This window comes from Oreochromis niloticus, linkage group LG20 (genome assembly GCF_001858045.2).
Source record: "Oreochromis niloticus isolate F11D_XX linkage group LG20, O_niloticus_UMD_NMBU, whole genome shotgun sequence".
NCBI classification, from domain to species: domain Eukaryota; kingdom Metazoa; phylum Chordata; class Actinopteri; order Cichliformes; family Cichlidae; genus Oreochromis; species Oreochromis niloticus.
The window spans coordinates 15,121,053-15,147,584 of record NC_031984.2 but is presented as its reverse complement, the minus strand read 5'-3'; the positions used below and the strand labels follow the sequence as shown (position 1 = coordinate 15,147,584).

The 26,532-nt window shown below is 40.4% G+C and overlaps 3 protein-coding genes across 13 annotated transcripts; 2 read left to right on the top strand and 1 right to left on the bottom strand.

Annotated features, from left to right (window-relative positions):
* The first annotated feature begins 327 nt into the window (after nucleotides 1-327).
* si:ch73-233m11.2 (NACHT, LRR and PYD domains-containing protein 12) lies at nucleotides 328-5,244 on the top strand. Of its 2 annotated transcripts, XM_005448757.4 has the most exons (10): nucleotides 328-662; nucleotides 1,056-1,177; nucleotides 1,275-2,881; nucleotides 2,986-3,147; nucleotides 3,245-3,418; nucleotides 3,526-3,699; nucleotides 3,810-3,983; nucleotides 4,086-4,259; nucleotides 4,340-4,507; nucleotides 4,606-5,244. In XM_005448757.4, exons 3-10 carry the CDS (start codon nucleotides 1,299-1,301, stop codon nucleotides 4,673-4,675), a joined length of 2,679 nt encoding a protein of 892 aa, XP_005448814.1. In that variant the 5' UTR covers nucleotides 328-662; nucleotides 1,056-1,177; nucleotides 1,275-1,298; the 3' UTR covers nucleotides 4,676-5,244. The 2 variants fall into 2 exon arrangements, with proteins under 2 accessions (XP_005448814.1, XP_025757537.1); XM_025901752.1 differs by lacking the exon at nucleotides 328-662 and having other exon boundaries at nucleotides 908-1,177.
* Nucleotides 5,139-12,552, bottom strand: LOC100693585 (ceramide synthase 5). Of its 2 annotated transcripts, XM_005448759.2 has the most exons (11): nucleotides 12,455-12,552; nucleotides 12,036-12,192; nucleotides 10,093-10,195; nucleotides 9,759-9,889; nucleotides 9,226-9,283; nucleotides 9,046-9,096; nucleotides 8,814-8,906; nucleotides 6,662-6,790; nucleotides 6,242-6,348; nucleotides 5,953-6,109; nucleotides 5,139-5,612 (listed from the first exon to the last, which is right to left on the bottom strand). In XM_005448759.2, exons 2-11 carry the CDS (start codon nucleotides 12,092-12,094, stop codon nucleotides 5,475-5,477), a joined length of 1,026 nt encoding a protein of 341 aa, XP_005448816.1. In that variant the 5' UTR covers nucleotides 12,095-12,192; nucleotides 12,455-12,552; the 3' UTR covers nucleotides 5,139-5,474. The 2 variants fall into 2 exon arrangements, with proteins under 2 accessions (XP_005448816.1, XP_005448815.1); XM_005448758.3 differs by lacking the exon at nucleotides 12,455-12,552 and having other exon boundaries at nucleotides 12,036-12,401.
* Nucleotides 12,421-24,608, top strand: slmapb (sarcolemma associated protein b). Of its 9 annotated transcripts, none has more exons than XM_025901757.1 (12): nucleotides 12,563-12,696; nucleotides 16,564-16,740; nucleotides 16,828-16,948; nucleotides 17,055-17,114; nucleotides 18,945-19,073; nucleotides 19,198-19,272; nucleotides 19,368-19,670; nucleotides 19,972-20,242; nucleotides 20,410-20,581; nucleotides 22,470-22,604; nucleotides 23,444-23,531; nucleotides 23,936-24,608. In XM_025901757.1, the coding sequence occupies exons 4-11, from the start codon at nucleotides 17,063-17,065 to the stop codon at nucleotides 23,525-23,527; spliced, it is 1,221 nt and encodes a 406-aa protein (XP_025757542.1). In that variant the 5' UTR covers nucleotides 12,563-12,696; nucleotides 16,564-16,740; nucleotides 16,828-16,948; nucleotides 17,055-17,062; the 3' UTR covers nucleotides 23,528-23,531; nucleotides 23,936-24,608. The 9 variants fall into 9 exon arrangements, with proteins under 9 accessions (XP_005448821.1, XP_025757542.1, XP_025757538.1 ...); XM_025901753.1 differs by having other exon boundaries at nucleotides 18,927-19,073; XM_025901754.1 differs by having other exon boundaries at nucleotides 16,825-16,948; nucleotides 18,927-19,073.
* The last annotated feature ends 1,924 nt before the right edge of the window (nucleotides 24,609-26,532 follow it).

Genomic DNA, 26,532 nt, shown 5'->3' with positions numbered 1-26,532 from the left:
GTAAACATACAATATTCGCTATTAAGCAGCACAAAATACATATACTAAAAAAACAAGTAGGTAAATGTTGTGAAGTACGGAGCCCCTCTGATGACATGGTCCAAAAAATAAATAAATTGTGGCCACAAAATACTACTTCGTGCCCTCGAAATAGTATACCCACGAAATACTTATTTGTGGCCACGGAATACTATTTCAAGGGCACGAAATAGGTATAATGTGCGCACTAAATGCTAATTTGTGGGCACGAATTGGGTATAACGTGGCAACGAAATAGATAACTTGCGCAAATCATATTGATACAATTCCTAACTGCAAAGGCCGGGGAAGGATCACGGTTATCGGTCAAGTGTTTCGTGCCCACAAATTAGCATTTCGTGCGCACGTCATACCTATTTCGTGCCCTCGAAATAGTATTTCGTGGCCACAAATAAGTATTTCGTGGGCACGTTATACTATTTCGAGGGCACGAAGTAGTATTTTGTGGCCACAATTTATTTATTTTTTGGACCATTTCATCAGAGGGGCTCCGTAGTGAAGAGACTGATGTTTGGTCAAGCATTTTGAAATCCCACAGTGCTCTTCCTACTTTGAGCTAACCGCTAACTGCATCATGGCAGCCTTCCTGTTATTTTGCGTTATCTTTTATACTGGGTATTACGGTAAGAGAACCCGAGATATGATTTCAAAATAAAAGCAATCTTCCGGTGAGTGTGATTTCAAAGAAAGAAAGAAAGGTACTTACCTTGACACTGACTAACACCGCGAGGGTGTATGCGGTTCATCTAAAGAGAAATTAGTATGTGGGAACATCGAGTTTACTTGTTACCTCTTTACACGTCTTTAGAAATCTTCATTTTAAAATTTTTGTATAATTAAGAATTAATATAGTAGTAAATTTGTTATATTTAAAAATAGAATTATTTGAAATTATTGTTAAAATGTATTTATTTTGAAATCGCATCTCAGTTTCTCTTACCGTAATGTCTAGTATATACAACCCAGAACACGGTGAGGGTGTGACTTCTTTCCTTTTTTTTACACGTATACCACAGAAGAGCCTCTTCGCTCGTCTGTTTTGGTTTGTTTTCCTACAGCGCCATATCCAAGGCAACTATTTCCACTAGTGTTTATTGTACTTTTCTGTAAACACGTGAGTTGAGTTGTGTCACAGCTGGTAAGTGGTTTACCACACTGGAAATTATTCGTGGACACGGATGACATGTTGCCTGCTCTTTCACGCTTTAACCAAATTGTTTAATTCTGTCTTCTAGTTTATACATACAGAGATTAACGCAATGGACAAAGACTCCGTGCTCATTCATATCCTGAAGTCAAAGGGCACTCCTACGCTCCTTGGTGGAGACCTGCCTTTCAGAGTCATAAACGACAATAAGTACATATCCCCACTCTCTGCAGAAGGCGAAGTGAGAGAGGAAAACTTGCCCACCGTGGATCAAGCCATCCACACAGCCCTGAGTGGTGAGAACAAAACTGTTATCCTGATAGGCTCAGAAGGATCAGGGAAAACCACAACTGTGGAGAAGCTAGTTGTGGACTGGGCAAAAGGTGTACATCTTCAGAACTTTGAATATGTCTTCCATTTCCGTTTCAAGGACTTAAATGCTCATGAAGATGCACTCTCTTTAGAAACCTTAATCCAACGCTGTCACCAGTATTTCCCTCCTAGGTCCATGCATCTGGTTGTGCAGAAGCCCGAGGATGTGCTGTTTGTTTTTGATGGTCTGAATGAGTGTAAGTACAGCCTGGACCCCTCTGTGCTCACCCTCTGCTCTGACCCGACCCAGGCGGTTTCAGTGGACTGTTTAGTTGCAAGTCTGCTTCACGGATCCCTGCTGAAAGGAGCTGCAGTTGTGTTGGCCACCAGGCCAACGGCGAATCTGAAGTTTCTTAGCGGTTCCCAGGTGAAAGTGTTAGGGTTTCTGAAGCCCCAACGAAAAGCTTTCGTAAACCGCTTCTTTACAGATGCTGCTGCTGCCAACAAAGTACTTATGCACATGGAAAGGACTCTGGGCTTTTATGATGTCTCTACATCTCCAAGATTTTGTTGGACAGTTTGCTCTGTTTACAAGCCTCTTATTGATTCTGGAGGAAAACTTCCCGAGACTTTATCTCAGCTGTTTGTAGATATCCTGGTCGGCTTGATTCAGACGCTCTCGGTGAGCCAAGCAGAGGGCACAGAGCTGGTGTTGGCCCTCGGCAAGATGGCTTCTCATTGCTCTGTTGAGCAGCATTTGAGCTGCACCAAAGCGCAGATGTATTCCTTTGGCTTTCAACAGTTTCTCACCTCAGTTGATACTTTCCTGCGAGTAGATGGTGAAATGGAGTCGGATACATCTGTGCTCTCGTTCCACACGCAGCTGATCCAGGAGTTCATCCTGGCATTGTCTTTCTTTTTGGACAAGACGACGTATACGAGTGCTGAGAAGATGCTGAAGAAACACGAAGATGGTACAAAGTTTCTAGATGTTTTCCTTTCAGGGCTTTCTGAACCAACTCAGCGCAGACCACTGGAGAACTTCCTGGGAGAGTTCAACCCTGATCGGGTCAAGGATTTCAAGCAGTGGTTTAAAAGCAGCTCAGAGGAAGCACTGCAGGGATATAACGCAGACAAGCACTATGGATGCTTCCGCCTGCTTCATCAAGCTCAAAATGAGAGCTTGGTTAAGGAGATCATCAACTCCTCAGCACGTATAGGCCTCAGCTATGGCAGCCTGACCCTTCAAGACTGTGTACCTTGGAGTTATGTGGTTACATGCCTTGCTGGGACGAAGTTGTTGAATCTGTACAATGCAAAGAATCTAACAGAGGAAATGGCAGAAGTCCTGGCTCCAGCTATGAGTCTATCACTCAAGATAGTGTAAGACAGGTTTAGATAAAATTGACATCATTTGATTCATATGTTCAAAGTGCATTGATTGTTGCTTTAAACTGTAATATGGGTCTGTGCTGTCCACCCGCCAGCTTGAAAAGCAGCTTTTTGAGTACTGGGGCTGTTCCTCATCTCGCTTCAGCTCTCAACAGAGGAATTACCACGGAGCTGGATCTCTCTTACTCCCCCCTTGGTGATGAAAAGTTAAAAATCCTCTGCACTGGACTCAGAGACTGCAAGATACAAGAATTATGGTAAGAATAGTCCTTTTTTTCATTTTTCAGTATGATTTTTTTTAAGCAATCTTTGTTTTTTAAATTGGAAGAATGATTTACCTACTTTTGGTTTTAGTCTTCAAAGTTGCGATGTGACAGAGGAAAGCTGTGAAGACCTGGTTTCTGTGCTGACCTCAGGCACCTCTCAGCTATGCTTGTTAGTAATGTCATTCAATAAGATTGGGGACCAGGGATTTGCAAAACTGTGCGACGCACTGCATAGCCCTCACTGCAAACTTCAAGAACTCCAGTATGTACCTCGATAGTGTAGTTTTCATTAAAACTTTTGTATCCTGTCTGCTTTTATATAAATTACTGACATATAACCATACACACATAATTGTTGTTTATTGAAAGGCTTGACGGATGTGATCTGACTGAAGCGTCCATGAAGGTTTTTTCTGCAGCTTTGCGCTCTGGACAATCAAAGCTGAAAAAAGTGATACTGGCACGAAACACGATGGATGACAGCGGAGTGGAGGCTTTGTGCATATCCCTGCAACATCCACTCTGTAAACTACAGAGCCTCAAGTAAGACTGTTTAAATAATATTGCAACTGTAGATCCTTTTTTTAAGTGTAAAATATAAGAACACAAAAAAAATCACTACATATTTTTCTCCCTCATAACTTTTCTTTTAGTCTCTATACGTGCGAGCTGACAGGCGCATGCTGCTCTCATCTGAAGGAGGCCTTGATGTCAGAGTACTGTACTCTATCAGAGCTGGAGCTGTCAGTGAATGAGTTGGGCCAGGAGGGGGCGCTGTTGCTCTGCCAAGCCCTACGACGGCCTGGTTGCCCTTTAGAAAAACTTGGGTAGACTCACTTGTATTAACTTAGTGACAGAGTCCCACCTTTCTCAAATATTTAGTGAATTTCAGATAACAGCATTATTGTGTGCTTTGCCCCACCCTACAGTTTGACACGATGCAAGTTAACTCTACTGGTCTTTGAGGAACTGGGCTCAGTGCTGAAAAGCGGGACTTCCCAACTTAAGTCCCTGAGCGTGGGTTTAAATAAAGTAGGAGACCAAGGGGTTAAACATCTCTGGGATGCTGTTGCACACCCAAGCTGCCTGTTGGAAGAGCTGGAGTGAGTTGAAAAAAATGATGTGGTCATAATCACCATATTATAGTCCACTACATTTAAATGTTTGTCTGTTTGTTTTGTAGTGTTGAAATGACCCAGCTGACCGATGCCTGCGTTGAAGACTTGTGCACTGCAATAAGAGCCAGTAAGACACTGAAGAAGCTGGAAATGAGAAACAACTCACTGACCGATGCTTCCATCCCAGCACTTGTCCAAGTCATGCAGGACAGCCACGGGATGCAGGAGATGAAGTAAGCGCGATTCACTTTAGTTAATAACGCTTAAGCCAGAGTGTGCAACAGTGTTTTGGGGCACGTCTAACCACTGCTGTTCTCTCTAACTCTTTCAGCCTGAAGTACAATGAGTTCAGCGAAGACCTTTTTGACATGTTGGAGACATGCAAGAAAATAATATACTGAAGAAGCTCGACTCAGATTGCTTAAAAATTACTTTAGGTTTTGTTGTCTAAGTATTATTATAGATGGTACTCATGGAGATTTTCGCTTGCTACAGCAGTGAGGACAGGAAGGTTGTAATGTGTATTCATGTTTATATAATAAATCCCAGCAGTTCCAAAATGTTCCTACCATTTACTCTTCCGATAAAATATATTTAAATTATTATGGTTATGCTTTCATCATATGAAACATGATAATGTGTGAAGACAGTTTTCACAGTCAAGACAGTAGTTTTCATTCTACACTCATTACATTATATAGAATGAAAGAAAATCACCACTCAGTTTGATGCAAATGTTTTATTACGAAATCTTTGGGTTTTTTGAATCAGGACATCTTTGGCATTTGAAATTGTATTCTAAAGCGTAAGTCAGTAAGGCAAATGACGTGATTTCTTCTTTCATTAGTCAAACATTTTACCAAGTTTCAAAAATGAAATTATTCACATGTACAGTTGCAGCAGTAGTCGTGTGAGCAGTCATCCATTTGGTGCTGTTTAGTGTAACTTTAAGAACACACACACACGCAAACACACGTTGCTGTCCACTCTTGTAAGCAAACAGCAGATGTAAACTTCACACTATAAAAGTCTGTATGCCACACTGGAGTTCCTCTGTCCAGGTCCTCCCTCTGTTTGAAAAGAACATTTTTCTGAGTGGGCAACAGTTCTTCTCCGAAGGTCACAGTGACACGGTGGGTTTTCACAGGCACGTTGGTGAATGAAGGCCACACTGGAAATAAAATATCCCCTCTTTGGTACTCAGTGGTCATGAGCTTCTCCATTAAGGTTACTGGTGCGACTGCTGCCCTTGAGGGTTTGGTTCCGGCTTGGGTCTGTACTGCTACAAATCTCCTCTTCTGAGCTGCTCTCTACGTCACTGCGATTGTCTTTCACCACCTGTAAAAACAGTATTAGTTTAACTACTAGTTATGAATCATGGCTTAAAAACTGAACCCCATGCTAGCTCCAATGTGAGACTATAAGTACCCTAGTGAAATTAAGCAAGTAATGTTTACCATGGTCACATCATTGCTAATGTTATTTGATTTGCATGATAGAGGTACTGAGGGATCTTGGTGCTAGATGAAATGTGGCTGTATTACAAACAATAGCACAGTTTAGCCTTCGTATCATATACTGAAAATGACAAAATGTGACAGGAAACAAGAGGGGAGGGAAATCCAACTGCCTTGGTTAAATGTGAAAATCAATTTCCACAACAGATCCCAAAACTAACCTTTCCCCTGAAAATGGCTTTGATGGCAATGCCCATGATGAGGTAGAACCAGATGATGTGAAGGCACTGCAGGACCAGCAGCAACCCATTCAACAGCCACCAGGCCCGATAAGGCCCGGCAATCTCCCAGCTCTCAACCAGAACACTGTGAATAATCCTACAACAAAAACATGCAGAGTTTTAGCAGATGTATCTGTATATAACAATTAAGGAAATAGTAATAAACAGGTGAGAAGATAACAAGAGTTTGACAATAAATATAAGGATGAAAGCTCTTGTTTTTCCTCACCAGAAGGGAAAGATGACAAGTCGACAGATGAAAAAGCTTATGCTGAACAAGACAAAGAGGCCATCACATAGCCTCTGGTACTTGGCATAGTTTGCCATCTTGGCTGCCTTAGGAATATATAATACATTAGGGATTAATAATAATAATAATAATAATAATGATGACAACAACAACAACAAGAATGATAAGAATAAAACCCACTGTTGTAATATACACGAGTGACACACTGTTACTGTAATGTCAATATGTTGTTTCTGTAAAACTGGTAGTACAAGTATCTCACATCACATCACTGCTTCTGTGTTCCCAGCTGTGTTTACATACATGTTGGATACGTACATGGGCAGCCTTGAGTTAAACCAAGAGCCCTCTTTACCAGGATCTTGTCTAACATCTAAAAATCAGAAAGATTTACTTTACCTCGAGGAAGATGTCAGATGCATCATGCACACACATGACCATGCTGCCAGCTCTTATCATGTTGTTGCCATAGGAGAAAGTGATGAGAAGTATGGTAGCCAGATGGTGGACAAGCATAATCATGAAATCCTGCCATCAAAAAAGCAAATGTAGATGAGACAGAGGAAGAACGGTAATGAGGTAGATAAGATGTTCATGTTACTGGCACATTAAAAAAAAAAAAAAAAAAAATAGCATAATAACTTGAACTTATGGATGCAAGAATGCCATTTAGCATGCAAAGTGAAAATACTGGAATGGCAGGGTAGGGTGTAGAGTTACATGTATTTGAACAGTCATGTGTATTTGAACCTGAAGTTTTGATGAAACTGATGGCTCAAAAAGCCAACATTTGGCCTGCTTTTAAACACTGCAGAGCATCAAAGGTGAAACATGAGTTCACACGATGGTGTAAAAGCAAAACACTATGTGAATCCGAGGATGAATTAGTTCGATATTCAAGTTGTTTAGCTTTTCTGTTGAGTTCTCACTCTGCTCATGTAGGCATTACTGTTGCCCATTTTTAATGTTATGTGCACACATCTGTAGTTAATGAGAATGTATGCAGAGTCTATAAAGTAAGATGTTAAACTTCTGCCTACTCCCTATCAGGCTTAAAACATTTATTTAGACTGTCACAAATTTCTGTTTGTCTGATACCAACCTCACTGATGTAGCTTATTTTTGTACTTTATTTTGAACAAAAACAAATTAAATAAACCATTCATCTATTTAACACACTCCAGCTATTCATCCAACCAAGCATGTCTTTGGACAGTGGAAGGAAACTCATGTGCATACAGTATTGTAAACCCATGCATGTATTCTCTGTGCCTGCAAACTCCACACATAGAGGCCCTAGCTGGCTAGCAAGGTCCAAGCCCAGAACCATATTACTTTGAGGCACCATGCCATGCCTAATCCAATTATTTCTTCTTCTGTCCATCACCACAGTGGATCATCTCTCATCCTTTCCCATCTCGTCCTTTCCTTTGTACTGCCTGTCACACCAACCCTCTCCTTCTCTACATCCATAAGCCTTCTCTGTGATCGCTCCCCTTTTCTATTCCCTGGCAGCTCCATTTTTAATATCCTTTGTCTAATATAACTGGTATCCCTATCCTGCACATGTCCAAACATTCTCAACCTTGCAGCCAGTTTCAAAATTTACCAGTAAGTCACACAACTACATTTACCACTTTAAATCCATAAAGTGGGAACACATGTTCCAGATTTGGTGATTAGAACCTGCTTAGGTGGTAACAGGAGGAATCTCTTATTTAAACCTTTGACATCTGGGATCTTGTGTTCTTTAATTATTCACTTTTAGTGTGCAGTCTTACCATGCCATGATCTAAAAAGCGTTCTTAAAAAGTTTTCATTACAAAGGCTGGATTCCTTCAAGTCTGACAAAGGATTTTTTAAAGAGCTCCAAATCGTTTGGCATAAAATAATCACCTGTAAGGAAAATCCTTTACAAGTGGCACAGAGTAAAAACAGCTTTTAGCATATGAAGCTTATCCCAAACCTAAAGCGTGGCATTGGAAGTATTATACTATTACAGCTTTGCAGTTATTAATTGCTCTTTAAATTCTGCATCATATTGTGCTTAAAGAAAATGGAAATGCCCACGAGCTGAGGTGGACCTGGAAGGTACCCTTTTAAAGGGCAAAAGGATCCTCAGCACACAAATGCATCAAATGGGTAGTTTAGAAAGAAGAAATAGAGGGTTATGGAACGGCCCACAGTCAGGAAGAAAAATGAAGCTCCCTGAAATGTTGCAGGCAGATTTGAAATAGGCTGTAATTTTCTTTGTGGTTGTGTTCAAGCGTTTACATCTGTAGACACAGTTTAAAACAAGATCAAATGCTGGCCTGCCCAAACACATGAAAAAAAAAGCCAATTTCCATGTGATCTACTTATTTTTGAATCTATACTTTATTGTCCTTTTAGCCAGAGCACATAATCAAGAGACAATCCTACAAACTTCCCTTAAGAAAAAAAAGGAAAAAAAAAAAAGTTGTGTTTGGCTGTGATACAAAAGGCAATGTCATTTATTGAGGCTATTGAAAAGCAGTATAATAGTTAGTTAGGCCGGTTGTTGCTGACTCACCTTTCTTTTAATGTCTATGAACTGGGAAAACATCAGAGACCAATAAAAAGCCAGCTCTACAAGATAGTAGCTGTGCTGTTCAGGACTCAGTGGCTTTGGGAGAGAGTGACAGAAACACACCTTTGATAAATATGTAGCAATACCAACTGACCTGTTAACATTATGGTGGTGAACAGAGTCTCCTCATAATAAAAGTAATCAAATATAATGCGTAGGCAGAAAAAATATTAACCTGAAAAGGGTAGTTCTGCCAACACTCTCTGGTATCCCACATCCACGATGTCTGTAGGAAACAGATTACAAAAACACGCATTATACTGATGCATGTTCACCTATTACGAGCCAACGATACGAACCGCTTCCGTGAACCGTAATAGTATTGCAGAGGGCAAAAAGTACATTTTAAACTTACCGACCACAGATGGTTGATGCCATAAATAAAAATCGCCAGGTAAAAAGTGAAACGCCACCTGAAAGGAAAGAGAAGAATAGAAAGACGAATTTAGCATACACTGGAGGCACTTACATACATAAGCACACTCCCAGTGATCATTTTAACATTTACTAAGTAGCACTTAGACTGGCATCTGTAAGGTTTCAAAACCAAAGTACTTGGCCTATTTACATTTTTACTTGATGAGTGTATGAAAAGTGATCACCAAGATGGTTAAAATACATTCCAAGAGATATTCTTACTAAATATTATGGCAACCCATCTAGAAAATTCTTGTGAACAACTACTGTCTGCAAAGTATTAAGCTAAGTCATCAAGCAGATGCTGACAGGCACATTGGATTAATTCTCTGGGGACCGTGGATGCCTGTGCAGCATTTCAAAACAATTTATATGACAGCTGCTTATATGCACGTGCATGGACCAGAGCTGTTAAATCCCCTTAACTGTCTGTACATTACAAAGCAGAAACCCCTGTAGAAACATACGTACATGCTCTCACAGAACTTTTTCTGTGTGCTGGGCCTGTCCTGGTTCCGACGGACGCGAAACCATCTCTGTATTTTCCGTACATCCCAGTCCAGCTGCTTGGAGAGTCCCTCCAGTTGCTTTTCATCTGGACTCTAAAGAGGACAAACATAAAATAACTCTCCACTCCTTGTAAAACCACAAAACCAATAGGTATGCCTGTCACATGACAAGAGGTATTGACTGAACATATCATTATGACTGTGGTGGTGTGTTCCAGTGCAATAACATCATGTTGCTGCTGCAGTGTGTACAGGGACATGTAATAGAGTACAGAACAAACACGGGCTTTATGTACCGCTTTGGACTGATACAGCCTCTCCAGGATAGCATTGGGCTGAGCTTGCCGAGGCACTCCCGCCTGAATCTGAAGTATGTGGGCACAGGGCTTGGCCACTAGCCTGTATACACACAGACAGAGAGGGCAAAAAGAAGAGGGTGGGGAAGCAGAAGTGTATAGTATTAGGAGAGAAATTCACACAGGGAGAGAGTTAGAGAGAGTTGTTTAGTGCCTCCAAGAAAAAAAAAAACAGAGGGTTATCAAACATTTGCTAAGAGATTCCACCATTTACATGAACTGTGGAGCTTTCACAGTTTGCCCACAGAGTTGCGTCTTGCATATGTTTGTTTGTTTAAGAGGAACAGACGCTATAGGGGGAGACACAAGGAAATGCTGGAATAAAGGGATCCTGAGGAATGTTGCACCTAGCCTAAACAAAGTTTGTCACGTGAGAGTATGGGACGCAGAATATGGGAAGGATACTCTGCCTATCAAAATTCTAATTTGTGTCACGCGATCATCTGGTTGACTCGACCGATGTTTATTAAATTCATCACACATCAGCCTATCAACACCCAACATATTTGGAAGAGTTTTCACAACACGGAAAAAAGAAGGAAAAAAAAAAAAACTCTGAATGAATAGCAGTACAGAGTAGACAGGGCTGTCCCTGAAAGCATAATTTCAGACTGTTTCCATGAACCAAAACTAAGCTGAAAAACATGACTTTTAGTGCAGTCGTGAGGTTTGGACAGAGGAAAACCTTGTTTAAAAATCACATAACGCGCGATGCCATTCCCTTAAACGTAATTCTCTCATTCGAGAGCATGCATCTAAAGCCAGAGGAGTAATTTTAATACACCTTCTACGTAAACACTTCCTTACCTGCACAGATTCTTAAATTAGCTGGATTATCTCATTGGAAACGTTACTTGAAAGAGTCAAGAGTTAGCCGGCAAATCAGGTTTCTTTTGCTCAGTTTGAAAAATCCCGTTTGTCAAGGAGGGTGACTCATGTAAGGCTTCTCTGACTGGCTCGAATGTAATTGGGGCCATAAACTGTAGCTTCCAGGACTGAAAAGTGACGCCAGTGCATGAGTGCTTCGAAAAACGGCCAAAGTTCATCGGAGTGCACCGCACGAAAATTCTCAAACTAAAGTGTCAAAACAATGCTTCACAAAGCAACAAGTAGCCTCAGTGTGTGTACCTTCATCTTTTACATACAGTCTATGAATGAGATTGAAGGTATAAATAATACTAAGGTGCCATACCAGCTCCACCCTTTCAGCTTTGTCATGCAAAAGCACTAAACCAGATCTAGATTAGGCACCAGTACCAGGACTGATTTGGTGGGAAAGGCGTATCTCGTATATCGTTTTGACTGCCTGGATCAGAACTGGTAGTAGTGACTCAGAATCACAGAGCTACTGAAGAAGAGAACCACTGCTTATTGGCATAATATTGGTACAGAATAGTGTGCATTGCTAGACATTTTATTCAAACAGGAAAACAGGAAGTGAAAGAGCTAGTGAGCAAATCAGAAGGAATGTATGACCTGCATCCCCCTCCCTCCAAAAAAAAAAAAAAAAAAAAAAAAACCAACTTGTTTCTGTTTCTCATCAGCAGTGTCATCACTTCACAAGAATGCAAACACTGTAAAATATAAAACTGCCACATAAGCCAATAACAATTCTTGCATTCTTACACATTCTTGTAAAAAAGAGATGGTCTATAATTATCTGTCACAAGAAAAGACACGTGACAGGATTTTTGGTAACATAGTAGGTCCACAGAGAGTTGCTAGTCTCCAGAGAGAATGACTCATATATTAAAGTTCGTGTAGCAACATTTGTATGGTGCAGTTTGGTGTAATCTCTTCTTTGTAAGTAAAAGTTCTCGAAGCCCAATCACACCGGTGCAGAACAAACTAGCGCTACACAGACACACACAAATCTATTTTACCTTTCAAACAGCAGTCTCAGAAAGTAAACTACGGCAGCCAGAGGGAAGGCATACAGCATGTCCCAGAGTCTGGGGTACTCCACGCCAGGTGGTGGATGCTCCAAGTCCGCCCAAGTGACATTTTCAGGAAGCCAAAACCTTTCACTCCAAATCCAGGCTGAGATAAAGGAAGTCATCGGGGAGAAGCAAAACACAGCAGATCAGCAGCAGCAAATGAGGTAACTTAGAGAAAAAACTGTCGTACATGTAGTAGTAGCTCGGGCTAGCTAAGGAAAAACTTAGCAGTCATCCCCCCTCCTTCTTCCTCTCTCTGCTGTTGTAATAGCACAACTAAGTTATCTAAGCATCTCTTCTGGTTCACTCCTATGACTAAACTCCACAGACACGTAACAGCTACGACTCTCTGAGGTAACACCCACCTCAATTATTATTCACAAAGTGCTTCTACTGGTTCCGTGCTGCTTGCTGAAACACTGTGCCTATGTAGGAGGAGTCAAAGGCAGCTGACGCTAACACACGGGGTAGGTTACACCTCCAATTAGCGGCAAACGTTATTGATTAGCTAATGCTAGGTTAACCATTAAAACTAACTTACTTAGTAAATTAAAACTAACTTACTAAAAGTGGTTAAACGTTCCTACATGGTGGAGTGGTTGTGTTGGTAAGTTGTAGCAGTTTAAAGGGTTTTTAGCCACATTTAATGCCTCAATTTTAAGGAAACGGGCATAAATGATAGCTGTTTGTAATGCTATCTAAATAACCGAGCTATCTGCATTAAAAAGCATCAGCAAGTGGTTCATGTGGTGACATAAAGTTAACTGCTCAGAGTATATAGCTTATATGTAAGTTGAGACCCCTACTAAAGGAGATTAGTTACATCTAAAGCAGGGGTGTCAAACATGATGCTAGCGGGCCAGAATCAGTCGGCTCATATACTGTACCAAATAAGTGATAGATAAACAAGAGAGGTTCCTGTTTATTCACTATTTGACTGTAAAAAAATTTAATACATTTTTCTGAAATAATAGTAATGTTAATAACAATAGTAATAATAATAACTTGCCTAATTATAATTTTTGTAGTAAGCAGAATTAAAAGTTGCTTCAAAAAATGTACAAACAATAGCGGCATTTAAACATTACAAAGTACACTCACAGGTACTAGGTAGGTACTAGGTACACCTTGTTAGTCCTGGGTTGGACTTCCTTTTGTCTTCAGAAAACCCTCAATGTTCTTAAAAATTCCTCAGAGATTTTGGACCATATTTATATGATAGCATCACACAGTTACTGCGCATCCATAACATGAATCTCCTTTTACACCCTATCTCAAAGGTGCTCCATTGGCTTGAGTTCTGGTGAGTGTGGAGGCCATTTAGATACAGTGAACTCTTTGTCATGGTCAAGAAACAAGTTTGAGTTGATCTGAGAAATTTGTTGTTGGTGGAAGTAGCTATAAGAAGATAGGTACAGTGTGGTCATAAAGGGATGAAACAATACTCAGGTAAACTAAGCCGTTTAAATGATGCATAATGCTACTAGGTCCCACAGTGTGCCAAAAATATCCCCCACACCAGTACACCACCAACAGCCTGAACCATTGATACATGGCATTATTACATTGCCTTGTTGCTTTTTTTTTAAAACGAAATACCTACCGTACAAATGTTGCTCCAGAAGTTGAGACTCATCAGACCAGGCAGTGGTGGCTATGTGCAAATTGTATCCTTAGTTTCTTGTTCATAGCTGACAGGAGTGGCACCCGGTGTGGTCTTCTGCTGCTGTAACCCATTTGCTTCAAGATTTGACATCTTACATTCACAGATCCTCTTCTACATACCTTGATTCCAGTGAGTGTTTATTAGACTTACTGTTGCTTTCCCGTCAGCTGAGACCAACTGGGTATCTTCCTCTGACATCAACAAGGTATTTTCTTCCTGAAAACTGAAGCCCACTGGATAAAACTATGAAAGCATTTCTAATCTTTACAGCGCAAGTCTGAACTCAATGTTTGACATGCTGGTTGAAGTTGAGACATTGATCTAAGATAATGCCAACATTTCTAGCAGATTCTTTTGGCTCATTTGTTAGTACTGAGCTGGTTAACCTGTGGGTTGCCATGAGGGCAACTGAGGAAGTACAACTATGGAAAGTGGCTCTGTTCAACAGGCCAGCCTAGTTTCTAAGTATGAGGAGAAGAGAACTATAATAGCCGAGTTCCAGATAGTAATATTTAGTGTTTATAGTGTTTATAATGTTAAAAAAGTTTATGTGACATTAAGCTGACATGTCTCTGAGAAAGTAGTGGAAATGCTCCTTTTTCTCCAGTTACTGGCCTACATGTAGGTAGTGCATCAGCACTGTAGAGCAGACAAAGGAGTTGGGTCTGTGAAGCCACACAATTTATTTTTAACTGGTGCAAAATGGAGATGAATTGATGAATGAGAGCCATTTACTTGATTTATAGTGTTCTTTTTTTGGTTAAGTAAACATCTTAAAAGAATGCATGGGACTTGGAAGATTTATTCCTGCGTGTCATACTGAAAGCTTAACACAGACCTGCTCAGCAGTAGCAACAGAAATGTCTCAAATACTGCATTCAGCTCCAGTAAACCGAGGGCAATATGGCCAGATTGGAGTTTATCACATTCTTGCTGTCCATTGCCTTCAAGAGCTGCTCAACCACATTTTCAAGAGTCTTTAAAAGTAGAGGCAATTAGGAGATTGCGTAAGTGTTTACTTTTAACATACTTTTAAATCTGGTCTGGTCAGATAAAATAGACCAGTATAATGGTAAGAAGCCACCAGGTTATGATTTTGAAAACTCAGAGGGAATAAGTGTCCCTAAATTTTATTTAGGATACATTATTGTTCAGATCCTGCATCTGAAATGCATCTGAAAGCATGGTGGATGGTAAATGACTCATGGAGTGGTAGAAATGAACCAGTAGTTTGTACAATGTTTTATCTGTATATTTGTCCAATCTGCTGAAGCCCTATGTCCCCCTCAACTCAGCAGGTAACTGACACTGTTATTTTATTGTTATTTATTTATTGTATTTATTATTCCTATTTTACTTTTTGCATTTCTGCTGGACAGCACTTTGGTCAGCCATGTGTTGTTTTTAAAGTGCTATATTAATAAATTAGGGCATGTCATCTTTAAAAAGTAGCCAAGTCACTCATGTGGAGCCAATGCTGTTGACTTTATGGCAAAATATATTCAGCAGTATCGAGATATAATCACATTTGAGTAAGTACTTCACCTGAGTTTTTTTAACAGTTCACTAGCCCAAAGTGCAACTACATGGACAAAATCAGCCACTTTGACACAGTTTGGTTCTTGAAGCCTGCAATCAGCAGTTGAACTAGATTGACTTGCCTTTACTTTCCAGCATTGTACTCATGCTGGATTTTCACATGCAAAATTTTTAAATTTTGCATGTGAAAATCCAGCATGAGCACAATGCTGGAAGGTAAAGGCAAGTCAATCTAGTTCAACAATAACCCCCTATCATAAAAGTAAAACTCTTATATAGCTATTGTTTTGGCAATGTATTGCTGTTGCAGAGCTGGAAGAAGGTAGCAGCATACTAATTATTCGCACTGCTTAAAAAAACAAATACAGGTAGTCAATGTGTTAATGTTCAGTATATTCTGTAAGGTGTAAATAGTTTTTCACTTGTAGTATGACAGTTTCCTCTTAGCACTTAATACTCACACACCTTTTCCTACATAAATGAATTAAGCTGGTGTTGCATTTGCTAACTAATTCTCAGTAAAACATTAAGCTTGCATTGATCTTGGAAACCTGTTGCATTATGTTATTAGTGGAACAAGCCTTGTACAGCCTCTGAGACGAAGATGAGCTGATGTGTGAAAGTTTAGTCAATTAAGGTCTTCATAACGGAGAAAAACAAACACCCTTCACCCTCTTATACCTCCACCACTGTAGCCCCTCCTATTTCTTTCTTGGGATTGTTTTGATTGTTTTTACCTCTGTCACCATAATTTTAAGAAGAGGCTAACACACAGTCCAATAAAATAAGAAATCACCGCAAGATACATAAATTATCCCTAAAGATTATACATCTAAAATTACACCTTTAGAGTCGGGTGCATATCTAACCCTAAAAGCCAATAATTGGTATAAAGTGAAAACCCAGTGAAATACAGGACAAAACAAGAGAGGAAGTGGATGCAACACATGCAAGAAACACACTCCTACGCTGGCAGTCCCTATTCACTGCCATCCTGTAGGTTTTTACATCAGTACCAACCAGCCAGAGAGCAGCTCAGCCCCCTGAACAAAACCTCTCTGTGTCAGTATGCAGCTGCAGCTTCCGAGATGCCCTACTCGGATACATGACCCAGTGTGGAGGGGCTGAGGACTTGAGCCACAAAAGAGGGGGGGATCACATTTTTAAGGATGCTCATCTGACTTGTCTCTAGTGTAGCATTAGGATCATATTTAAGCTACTTTACTGTTTACTATACCCTGTTTATTTTTTCCCTATCACTGGCTTCAGCCCACCAATAGCAGGAAGGTCTGGTACAAAGTGTCTGTCATCACTGTCCACCCCCCTCAAGTTTGGACTGGTCCGTTTCGCATCTGAAAAAAAGCTCATAGTTGGAGAAGAGTTCTTCATGTCAGGGACTGCTGTAGGCTCGACACACTGATTACCGCAGCTCCTGGATCATCTAAGGTAATATTTTCCTGTTAAGTTTTATCCTTAACCCCTTCAATAATTAGTTTACTGTAACCTACTCCTAAATTCCTTCTTCCTCAGCAGCTCTCTGCACCTGTCTCTTCCAGAAGTATTTGTGTGTTCAAAGATAAACACACATTTTTGTGTTTACATTTAAAAACATCTAAAATCTAAAAGTGACAACAAGAACAAAAGCCTTTGTCAGGTCTTTTTGGGGTCTTTTTAAGCAATATTAATTTCATTTAAAGCTTTCTTTCTTTATCTGTGCATGTGATATGTCTTGTTTTTTTTGTTTTGTTATGTTGTTATAGATAAGAAAATGGATGAGAAAGAGCTGAGTGATCCCTTGAATAACGTATCTGTGATTAAAGGTAAATATAGACACCACTGATTTGAAGTGAATGACTTTGCATTGTTTTGCTCCTCTAATGGCTCCTACCTGACACAGCACATCTCGCTAACTGAGTGTGGAAAGGGGGGTGGAAAACCCTGAGTCACACTTAAAATGAGTGCCTGGCCCTGTAAGGACAGCTGGATGGCTTTAGAGCTTACAGTGCTGTAGATGGCCTTGTTTTAGAGGCTAATGTCTCCTGTGTCAACAGCTTATTAGAAGATGGAGTCTCTTTGCACAGAGGGCACGTCAGCTGACTGATGTGTGTTAGCTATGACATTTAGGGTGACTAATAAGAATAGAATGCAAAGGACAACGCAATGATGGTGCAACATAGCGAATATGAAAATCGACGGGGACATTCATAAGGAAGAAGTGCAAGCATGTTGGTGACTGAATCAATTTTGCATGATGAATGAATTTGTAATGCTTCACTGCACAATACATATATATATAACACAAAGCAAACAGTGTCCTCACAACAATAGTGTATCTCAGTAATTCAGAGAGATGAAGATATTTGAGATTCAGCTGCATAAAGAATATGTTTTAGCTGTAAAATGATCCCCCTTTATGATCAGCAATTTTAAAGGGAATACTGTAGACTTTCAGTGCGAGTGGTGCTAACCCCCCGATTCAGTTAAAGAATGCTGTCACATTCAATGAGAAGGAAACAGACAGCAGGCAAAGATGGGCCACGATGGGTCTAGCCTTCAGCACCGGAGCTAAAAAAAGACTTTCTCCTACATTTTTTTTTCTTTCCTGTCGTCACTTGAGGCAGTGTGATGCTCAATATTCCCAACTAGTCTGCGAGGTATTTTTACACGCAGACTAATTCCATTACTATGGTGTCAGGTGTCATTCTGTGACACTAAGACATTTTTGCCGTAATAACTAATCTCGCTAAAGATAACATGTTGCACCCTCATTTGAAATACCCTTTATTCCCTGTGCTGTCTTTGTAGGGCATTCATCTTTCACACAAAGTGAATACAGACTGCATACTCACAGGGAGCCCACTCACTCGCACATGAAGGAACACACTATCACATACTGGGCAGAGCACTGTCCTCCCATGCTTTGTCTGGCACACAGCGGGGTGGTCATGTGCTCGAGTCAGAGGGTGTCACCAGCTCTCAGCCTTTGTTTCACACCGCTTCATTTTAGGGACACTTAACATTTTTACAATCATGTGGATTTTCGTGTGATTATGTAGCCATGTTTGATGGATGTTGACACAGTTTTCACAATAAATATTGGATTTCAGGGCAGTTCAGGTTCTGGTGCATCTCCATTTATGGTGCACATGCTTGACCTGTCCCCTGCCAAATGTTCATTCTGGGATGAGGTCATCTCTTTTCCTAGCTGTGGTAGATTAGGGGCTCGAGATATTCACTAGGCATTTGCAAGTATTTGTGGAGCCTGTTTCCACCTCCAGGAAACACAACAGACCCTTGACAACGCTGGCAAGCCTATTCCCTTTGTGCATTGTTTAGTTACTATTAATGAGTAATGTAGAATCGCTACAGACTTGTATGTGGCTGGGGTAATGGATAATTTGGAATGAAAAGTGTAGATAAGACACTTGTTTCTATTTCTGGGTTAGCAATTATTTTACGTAATAGGCCCATTTTGAATATCTTGGGAAATCATCTGTTATGTCAGTCCTGGTTAAATATTTGGGACTGTAGTAAAAGTAAAACTGTCAAACTTTTCATTATTTTTGTAGTTTTATGGCAAATGTATGGATGCTGTCCATGTTAAGCTCATGGCTCTTCTAACTGGGATCAAGATTTTTTTTCTTCATTAGATGATCTGACCAAGGCAAACATGGGCTCCTCTGGTGACTCTGAAAAAACCATTCAGCGCTTGACTGATGAACTTCGAGAGGCCAAGGATCTAGCTAACACAGAGAAACATAAATGCATGGAGCTACAAGGTGACACGCCACATCTCCGATGTTAAATAACACAGTCTACTCCATTTTCTATTGCATTAACACATGTGTGCATGCACCCAAAACCAAATAAATGACATGACTGGTACAATTAAATGCTGTGTAGGTATCCTGGAGGAAGAGAGAAAGGAGAAGAAAAAACAAGCTGATGATTCTGCCAAACAGATAAAACTTCTTGAAGGTACACCTGTCTGTGGATTAGAAGCATATGCATTATATAAATCTTTTTAAAAATTACACTGTCTCTAATTCAAACACTGACTCCGGTTTGGACAGGCCAGCTGCGGCAGCTCCATGATGAGATGGCCGTTCTCAGAGAGCAGATAGACGTCTCCTCCAGCTCACGCGATGAGCTACAAAGCGCACGTGATGAAGTGAAGTTGCTGAAACGTGCCCTGGAGGCAGCAGCTGCCGAGCGGGACCGTGACGTTGCTGCTGTCCAGTCTAACCTGGCAACTGTCTCCAACGATCTGGACAAATGGCGTCAAACGGCCAACAAGTACGAGCGTGAGATTGACAACCTGCAGCGTGACCTTCAGCAGCAGAGCAAGCAGTGGCAGAAAACTGCAGAAATACAAGGTACTACATGGTGCCCCTGGTAGTTATAAATGCATGAAATGGAGCATTTGCACTGAAAATAATTCTTACGTGGAAATGAACTGTGTATTTTTATAGTATTAATAAATCAAACAATATTACCATTCCTTGGCCAACTTGCTCTCTGTGTATTTTGTTTCTAACAAGCAGACTTCTCATACTTGTACACTGGTGATTCAAAATATAACTAAAAACATGTTTTTTGCTTTATCTGTAGGCAAATGACGGACATACAATCTGCTCAAAAACAGCATTGTTACATAAACCTTGTTTTTGTTTACAGCCAGTGAGCTTCAGTCCATGCAGGTGGAGTGTAATGGCCTTCAGAAAGAATGTTCTGTTCTTCGATCTGAGAAACAGGATATCGTGAATAAGCAGCAGAAGGAAAAAAGCAGTCTGCAGAGTGAATGTGCTTCCCTCAGGGCTGAGAATGAGGAACTCCTGAAGACTCACCAGAAAGAGAAAAGCAACCTGCAGAGTGAATGTGCAGCACTGCGCACTGAGAAAGAGGCAGAGCTGCAGAAACGGCAGCAGCTGGAGAAGGACCTTGCCAGGTCGGTGTACTGATCTACATTACTTGGAGCTCTTTACCCCCACCTTTGTGCTCCCTCTGTCTCATCTGTTTTAATCAGCACCCACGTGTTTTGATTTACATGATACCACATAATTTTTTGCTCTCATCTTTTACATATTGAACTCAGTTTTGTTTTGCTTCTGGTAGTTTGCGTGCCCAGAACACTGAGCTGAAAAATAGCTGTGGATCCCTTGAGCAGACCAAGCAGGAGATGGAGAAGAGGATGGTGGCCCTGCAGCTCCAGCACCAGCAGGATAGCACCACACTGCAAACTCAACTGGATGAGGCAGACAGCCGCAGCAAGGCTCTGCAAAAAGAGGTACGCCCCTCAAAAGTTGAGACATCAACCTTAGGGGTCCAGTATCTTAGTGGGTGTCATGTCATGTCAGATGAATACTTCTATCTCAAATGTGAAAAGTGAACCCTCTCTGACCTGGATGGCTTTTAATACAGTCCTGCAACTGACAGGCCTTATAACCACACGTGTTTTACTCATTAATGCTGTCCAAAGTTGATTTGGACTTCAGTCCTGTTTAGTTTTCACTTGAATTTTTGCATTTTAGTTTTTCTAGCTATATGTTAGTGGTTCTGAATGTATATCTGTGGCAGAACTGATCCAGTTTAGAGGCTACTGGAAGACTGCAGCTGCTGGCAGTGTGCTGCTGACCGTGCTGCTTTAGAGGGCCAATGCTGACAAGCTGTTGCAGTATTTATGAAATTACTCTGGGACACTGTGGGAAAGGGGAGGTTTTTAAAGTTTTTGAAAGAAAGTCAAATTACACTCTTATTACATTGAATAGCAAGTCACCACAAAGCCTAGAAGAATTAGAAATACAAGGACAAAGTATTATCAGGATAGTGTAATATAACTTTAAAAATATTACTTATTACATTTTAGATTTACATTAAGCTTTTTTAGGTAATGTAAGGTCATAATTTCTGGAAAATTCCCAGTTCTCCCATTTTTTTCAGTGTTTTAAGTTTAAATATGAACACATCCTGGCTATGATAACACATTAGTCAAAACTTTTTATGTTGTTGCTTCGGTTTCATGGTCAAACTGCCATTTGACTAAAAATCAAGACTCAAGCGCATGTATGATGCGCTCCTCAGTTTTGTGTGATTTAAAGTGAGCAAATTAAAATCACTTGATTTGTTTTTGGCATTATTAACAGTAGCAATATTCAACAGAGTTACAAGAATCTGTGGCTTTTACTCAAATTATTAATGCAGGACAGTAAAATCAACGTGGAGCTAAAATAACTTTGAGCAAATTGAGACTGAAGTGTCTTGAAGAAACCTTTTAATGCGTTCATTTTATTTAATCTCATGTAACGTAATTTAAAGAAATTTGCTGTTAACAACCAATTTACAAAAAATGTACTGCAAATTGTTGCCATTCAGGACATTTACAGCTGTATGAGACGGGCAGCTGCTCTCAAAGTCGTCTACTCAAGGTACTTCATTGTATTTCTTCTCATCATCTAAGATTGCGCTGAACACCTGATGATGGGATGATGAGGATAACTGCACTATTTTAGAAAACTCACATTCTCCCATGACTAAAAGTGTCTCTGAGTGATCATTGCTGAGAATTTGGAGCTTTCTATTTTGAGACGATGTTGGCGTCATCCAGGTCAGAACAAAGTCGCATCCACCACAATTGAATGGTAAAGCCATCACGGAGCCTTAATGACTTTCTCTAAAGCCTTTTAGACACTTGTGTCAGTAAATCTATGACTCTTACTGACATCACAAAGAAAGCCGACGCTTCTTCCCAAAAAACAACAAAAAAAAAAAACATCCCACCCAGATATTTCACAGGTTGCTGCATGCTGTCCAGGGGCAATACCTACTCTCGGTTTGTGTGGGGATCACTGGCTGCTGTCAGTTAATAAGGTGTGGCAGTGCTAAGTAGTAGAAAGTATAGTTGGGTTATCTCTGACCCAATGCATGAATGAGGGAGGGGAAGGAGGGAATAATGTTGTCCCTTATATGGGATAAACTGCACCTCCCCCCAATTAGCTAATGTATAGAAAATTCAGCAGTTAAGCACTGCAGGAAAGACTGGTTTATCTTGTAAATGGCAATAAACAGAAACTGTTCCTCAAAAGCATTACACAATACCATCAAACTAAAAACTTTAAATTGACCCTGAACTGATGAGAGTGTATATTTGAATTAAATGTTTAATTTGCTTGGTGCAGTACGAGGAGGCTAGGACGGAGCTGTCAGACCTCAAGGAAAAATACGAGAAGGTTGAGCAGGAAAAACAATTGGTTACAGATGAACTCGAGGCATGCAGAGCCAACATGGAGGAACTGCAAGGAAAAGGGACAAAGGTGAGTACTGATCTATCAAACGCACAGCAAAAACAGGAAGGCATTTTACCCTAATATATGAATGGCATTGTGTCTAATGATATATAACTGGTTTAAAAAATAATCTATTGAGTGTGGAAACAATCATTTGCACTTTTATTTTCAGAGGCAATAACTTCTTTAGCAGTTTCTGTTTTGGGGGGCATGGGCTTCATTTCCAATGTTTCCCTTTTGTTCAGCATCTGTTTGCGCAGCATCTCCAGATATAAAAGATGAATCTTATTGTAAGATTCACAATTATTATCTTTTTTTTATTTTAGCACATATGCACCCCTCTAGTCATCCAGTGTCTATTAGTGTTGCTTTTATGGGCCATTCACACATATGGATACAAAAAGCTGTGCCAGACGGCTGCTATTTGGTAGCTAAGCTAAGGTGAGAGCACCATGCAACTGTATCACTTCGATTTCAGATAATGGACTTAAATGCCAGGCATACCTGACAGCTTAAAACATCTTCAGCAAATACAAAAAGGTGGAAAAAAAAAACTCAGCAAACTATGCTGTACAACAGGAAATAAACATGGTCGTCTATAGTAACACTGATATGTAGGATGGCAACTCTGTACTAAACACAACACCCCCCCGCACACACAACTATGGATTTATGAGGCCATAAAGGTCCAGCTCCTTTGTATCTGTATGTGTGAACTAACAATGACACACTGACAGCCGTGTGTGACTGAGATTTGTATAAATACCAGTTACAGACGTAGAGAACTGACTGAGGGATCTAATAATAAACCAACCAAAGTATGTCCCATTGCAGTTGATTACTATAATATCCCTTCCCTTCTGTAGACATCCCTATTGCTGCCTGTTCAAGCCATAGTCATCGGCCTTATCCTGGCTTTGCTGTATTGGTGCTTCGGCGCATTGTGGTAGCAAGGTACACATTACTCCTGTCAAGTTGGCCTACATCTTTTCATCCTCATCAGTGTCTCTTAGACCATTGCATGATTTAATCAGGTTTTCCTCATTCCCGAGAATGCCTTCCTCAGGGGAAAATCCCCCAGGAAAAAAAAACAAATTCTTCAGAAATCTAACCTCTCTAATCATACAGCTCCAACATCTGACATCTGTTTGTCCTGTCTGGATGGCTAATGCTTAACAACTGTTTCTCACAGTTGGTTTTTGATAATGCTTATCTTTATCTGCGAGCGCTGTTTGTATTTGTGCACTGCCTTGATCTCAGTGGCAAGCTCCCTCTGTCAAAGCTTTGGTGATCCAAAATGGGTGCATGTTTATTCGCTGTTGCTCAACTTTCTATTTCTGTGTTGCCACTTATTCCAGAAACCGTGGATGATCTGGGGGCCTGTGGTAGCTGTGGCTCTAACAGCTGTGACTGCTGCTGTGCTCTTCAGGACCTGAGGGCGACTCATTCAAGCACACACACACCCACGCACGCACACACACAAGGGAATCCATATTTGTCTTCAGGTGTCAGAACTTGCCCTCCTTATCATATCTGCACTATTAACTCGGAGGGCTCATATTTAACTGTTTAATTTTTAAGATGCTCTATTTTAGATGGCAGAGAAGTTAATAAAAGAATGTGATTTTTGTGTGCAAAGTAAGTTTGTACGTCTGTTATTTACAGGAAGTCGAGTCGAGTTTACAAATTTGATTGGGATTACGGATGAATGTAAAAAATAAATAAATATGCCACAAACTGAACTAATTATTAGTATTCATGATGATGTTTTAGGTGGATCACTTGGAGCTCTAAATGTAGCACTTCTGTGTAATTGTCATAATAGTGGAGATTGTCACAATAACACCCCCTAATGGACTGTGTAATGAAAGCCATAGATGGGTAACTGCATTAGTGATGGGAATTGCAAAGAGATCTGTTGGTGTAACTGTTATGAAAATGGATAGTTTCAGACAGTATTGAGGTGAGCAGGAGTTTATCTTGTTTGTTTTTTCTCAACAGAGAACCATTAAAGAAAATTGCAGAAACATACATTTAGATCCATTTTCTTCATTGATGTGGCCGGTGTCTAGACTGCAGTTGTACTTATCTGTATTTGGTTTCTGCTTTGCTTTTTTTCTGTTTTTTTGTTTGTTTGTTTGTTTGTTTTGTTTAACTTTTCATTTCAGTTTTATGATAATGAATGCTAAATTAACTTAAAAGGCAGGGTTTTGTGTGTGTGTGTGTGTGTGTGTGTGTGTGTGTGTGTGTGTGTGTGTGTGTGTGTGTGTGTGTGTGTGTGTGTGTGTGTGTGTGTGTGTGTGTGTGTGTGTGTGTGTGTGTGTGTGTAACGACCACTTAGATTCAGCTGGGGAATTGCAGAACTGCTTTCTTAACATTTTTTTCTAAACACTTTTCTGTTGTTATGGCTTTAAAAAACTAGCAAGGTTAAATTTGGTCTAATGGATGTCTTAATAATCCCAAACTGTTCATCTATATGAAAGGGAAGTTGCTATTACACTCCAAATCACAACATAATGCAGTACAATAGGGTAAATGCATTTTTAGGTATACTGTGCTTCATGTTGCCAGTAGCCAAATGCAGCTGAAGTGGATGTATCACTACTCTGAACTTGGAGATGAGCACGTAGTTGAAGGCTGTATTCACTTAGTTTACCATTGCTAAAATCATTGCATGCATGGGAAAACCTAAAATGTATAATTAAACATATACAGTCATTTCATTAGGCACACCTGTTCAACTGCTCGCTAACACAGTTATATCATTAGCGAATCATGTGGCAGCAACTCAGTGTGTTTAGGCATGTAGGCATAGTTAAGATTACATGCTCAGTTTCAAACCAAGCATATGAATGGGCACAAAATGAGCTGCAGAGAAAATGCCTTGTTGAAGTCAGAGGATAGGAGGGCAACCAGCTTTTAGATCCAAGGTATGTAGAAGAACATCTTTGAATACACAACATATCAAACTTTGAAACAGGGGAAATACTACTATTAAGAAACAGGAAATTAGAGGTCATCCAGATTATGGTTGAACAGTTGAACTAATGGGTGTGTGTTTGTTATTACAAATTGGAGTCTGTTGTATATTTATGATTTAAACCACTCCAGCACCGTTAACATCTACAGCATCCTCTAATCTCTCAATTCACATGGGTCCATCAAAACAGAAGAAAATTGGAAGATGTATCTTCAGACATAAGGTCAGAATTTGGCATAACTAACGTGAATGGATGGATGGACAGAGATGAACGCATCGATCCACCGTGTCTTGTACAAGTAGTTAAGATTGGTGGTAGTGGTGTAATAGCTCATTATTTAAACTACACAGCCTACCTGAATACTGTTGTTGGCCACCACTTTATTACCACAGTGTACACATCTTCTGATGGTTGCCTGTAGCAAGGTAACATGCCATGTCACAAAGTACAAATCATGTCAAACTTGTTTCTTGAAGATTGCAATGAGTTCACTGTACTGAATTTCGTACTCAAATATGGACCATAATCTCTGACTAATATTTTCAGCACCTTGTTGAATCTATGCAACAGGGAGTATGTTTGTGAAGGTTCTCAGTCATCCAGGTCATCATAGTCAAAGGAGTTTGCAAAGAAAAGCGTCTGGACTTCTTTAAGTTGCTTGAAGACGTTTCACCTCTCATCCGAGAAGCTTCTTCAGTTCTAAGGTCAAATGGCAGAGTGTCCCAGATTTAAACCCAGTGGGAGTATCCCCCCAAGAGGGACAAAAGGACCCCCTGATGATCCTCTAATCACCTGAGCCAAGGTGTGAAAGCGGGTGTGGGTCCCAATCAGCCAGGGTTTCGGGTGAGCTCATTGTGAAACCTGACCCCACCTTATCATGTGATTTCCTGAGGTCAGATGGCCCAGGATGTGAGTGGGCGTTAAGGCGTCTGGGGAGGGAACTCAAAACTGGATTATAGATGGCAGACAGTTGG

Bases quoted from the DNA above. Each gene is read 5' to 3' on its own strand.
- slmapb (XM_005448764.3), top strand. From the start codon at position 17,063: ATGGATGAGAAAGAGCTGAGTGATCCCTTGAATAACGTATCTGTGATT. The intron at 17,115-18,926 runs GTAAATATAGAC...ACTGGGATCAAG, and splicing joins TAACGTATCTGTGATTAAAG to ATTTTTTTTCTTCATTAGAT. The intron at 20,243-20,409 runs GTCGGTGTACTG...TGCTTCTGGTAG, and splicing joins CTGGAGAAGGACCTTGCCAG to TTTGCGTGCCCAGAACACTG.
- si:ch73-233m11.2 (XM_005448757.4), top strand. From the start codon at position 1,299: ATGGACAAAGACTCCGTGCTCATTCATATCCTGAAGTCAAAGGGCACT. The intron at 3,419-3,525 runs GTATGTACCTCG...GTTTATTGAAAG, and splicing joins TGCAAACTTCAAGAACTCCA to GCTTGACGGATGTGATCTGA. The intron at 3,700-3,809 runs GTAAGACTGTTT...CTTTTCTTTTAG, and splicing joins TGTAAACTACAGAGCCTCAA to TCTCTATACGTGCGAGCTGA.
- LOC100693585 (XM_005448758.3), bottom strand. From the start codon at position 12,211: ATGACTTCCTTTATCTCAGCCTGGATTTGGAGTGAAAGGTTTTGGCTT. The intron at 9,284-9,758 runs GTACGTATGTTT...CTTTCCTTTCAG, and splicing joins AAAAAGTTCTGTGAGAGCAT to GTGGCGTTTCACTTTTTACC. The intron at 9,097-9,225 runs GTAAGTTTAAAA...TGTTTCCTACAG, and splicing joins GCATCAACCATCTGTGGTCG to ACATCGTGGATGTGGGATAC.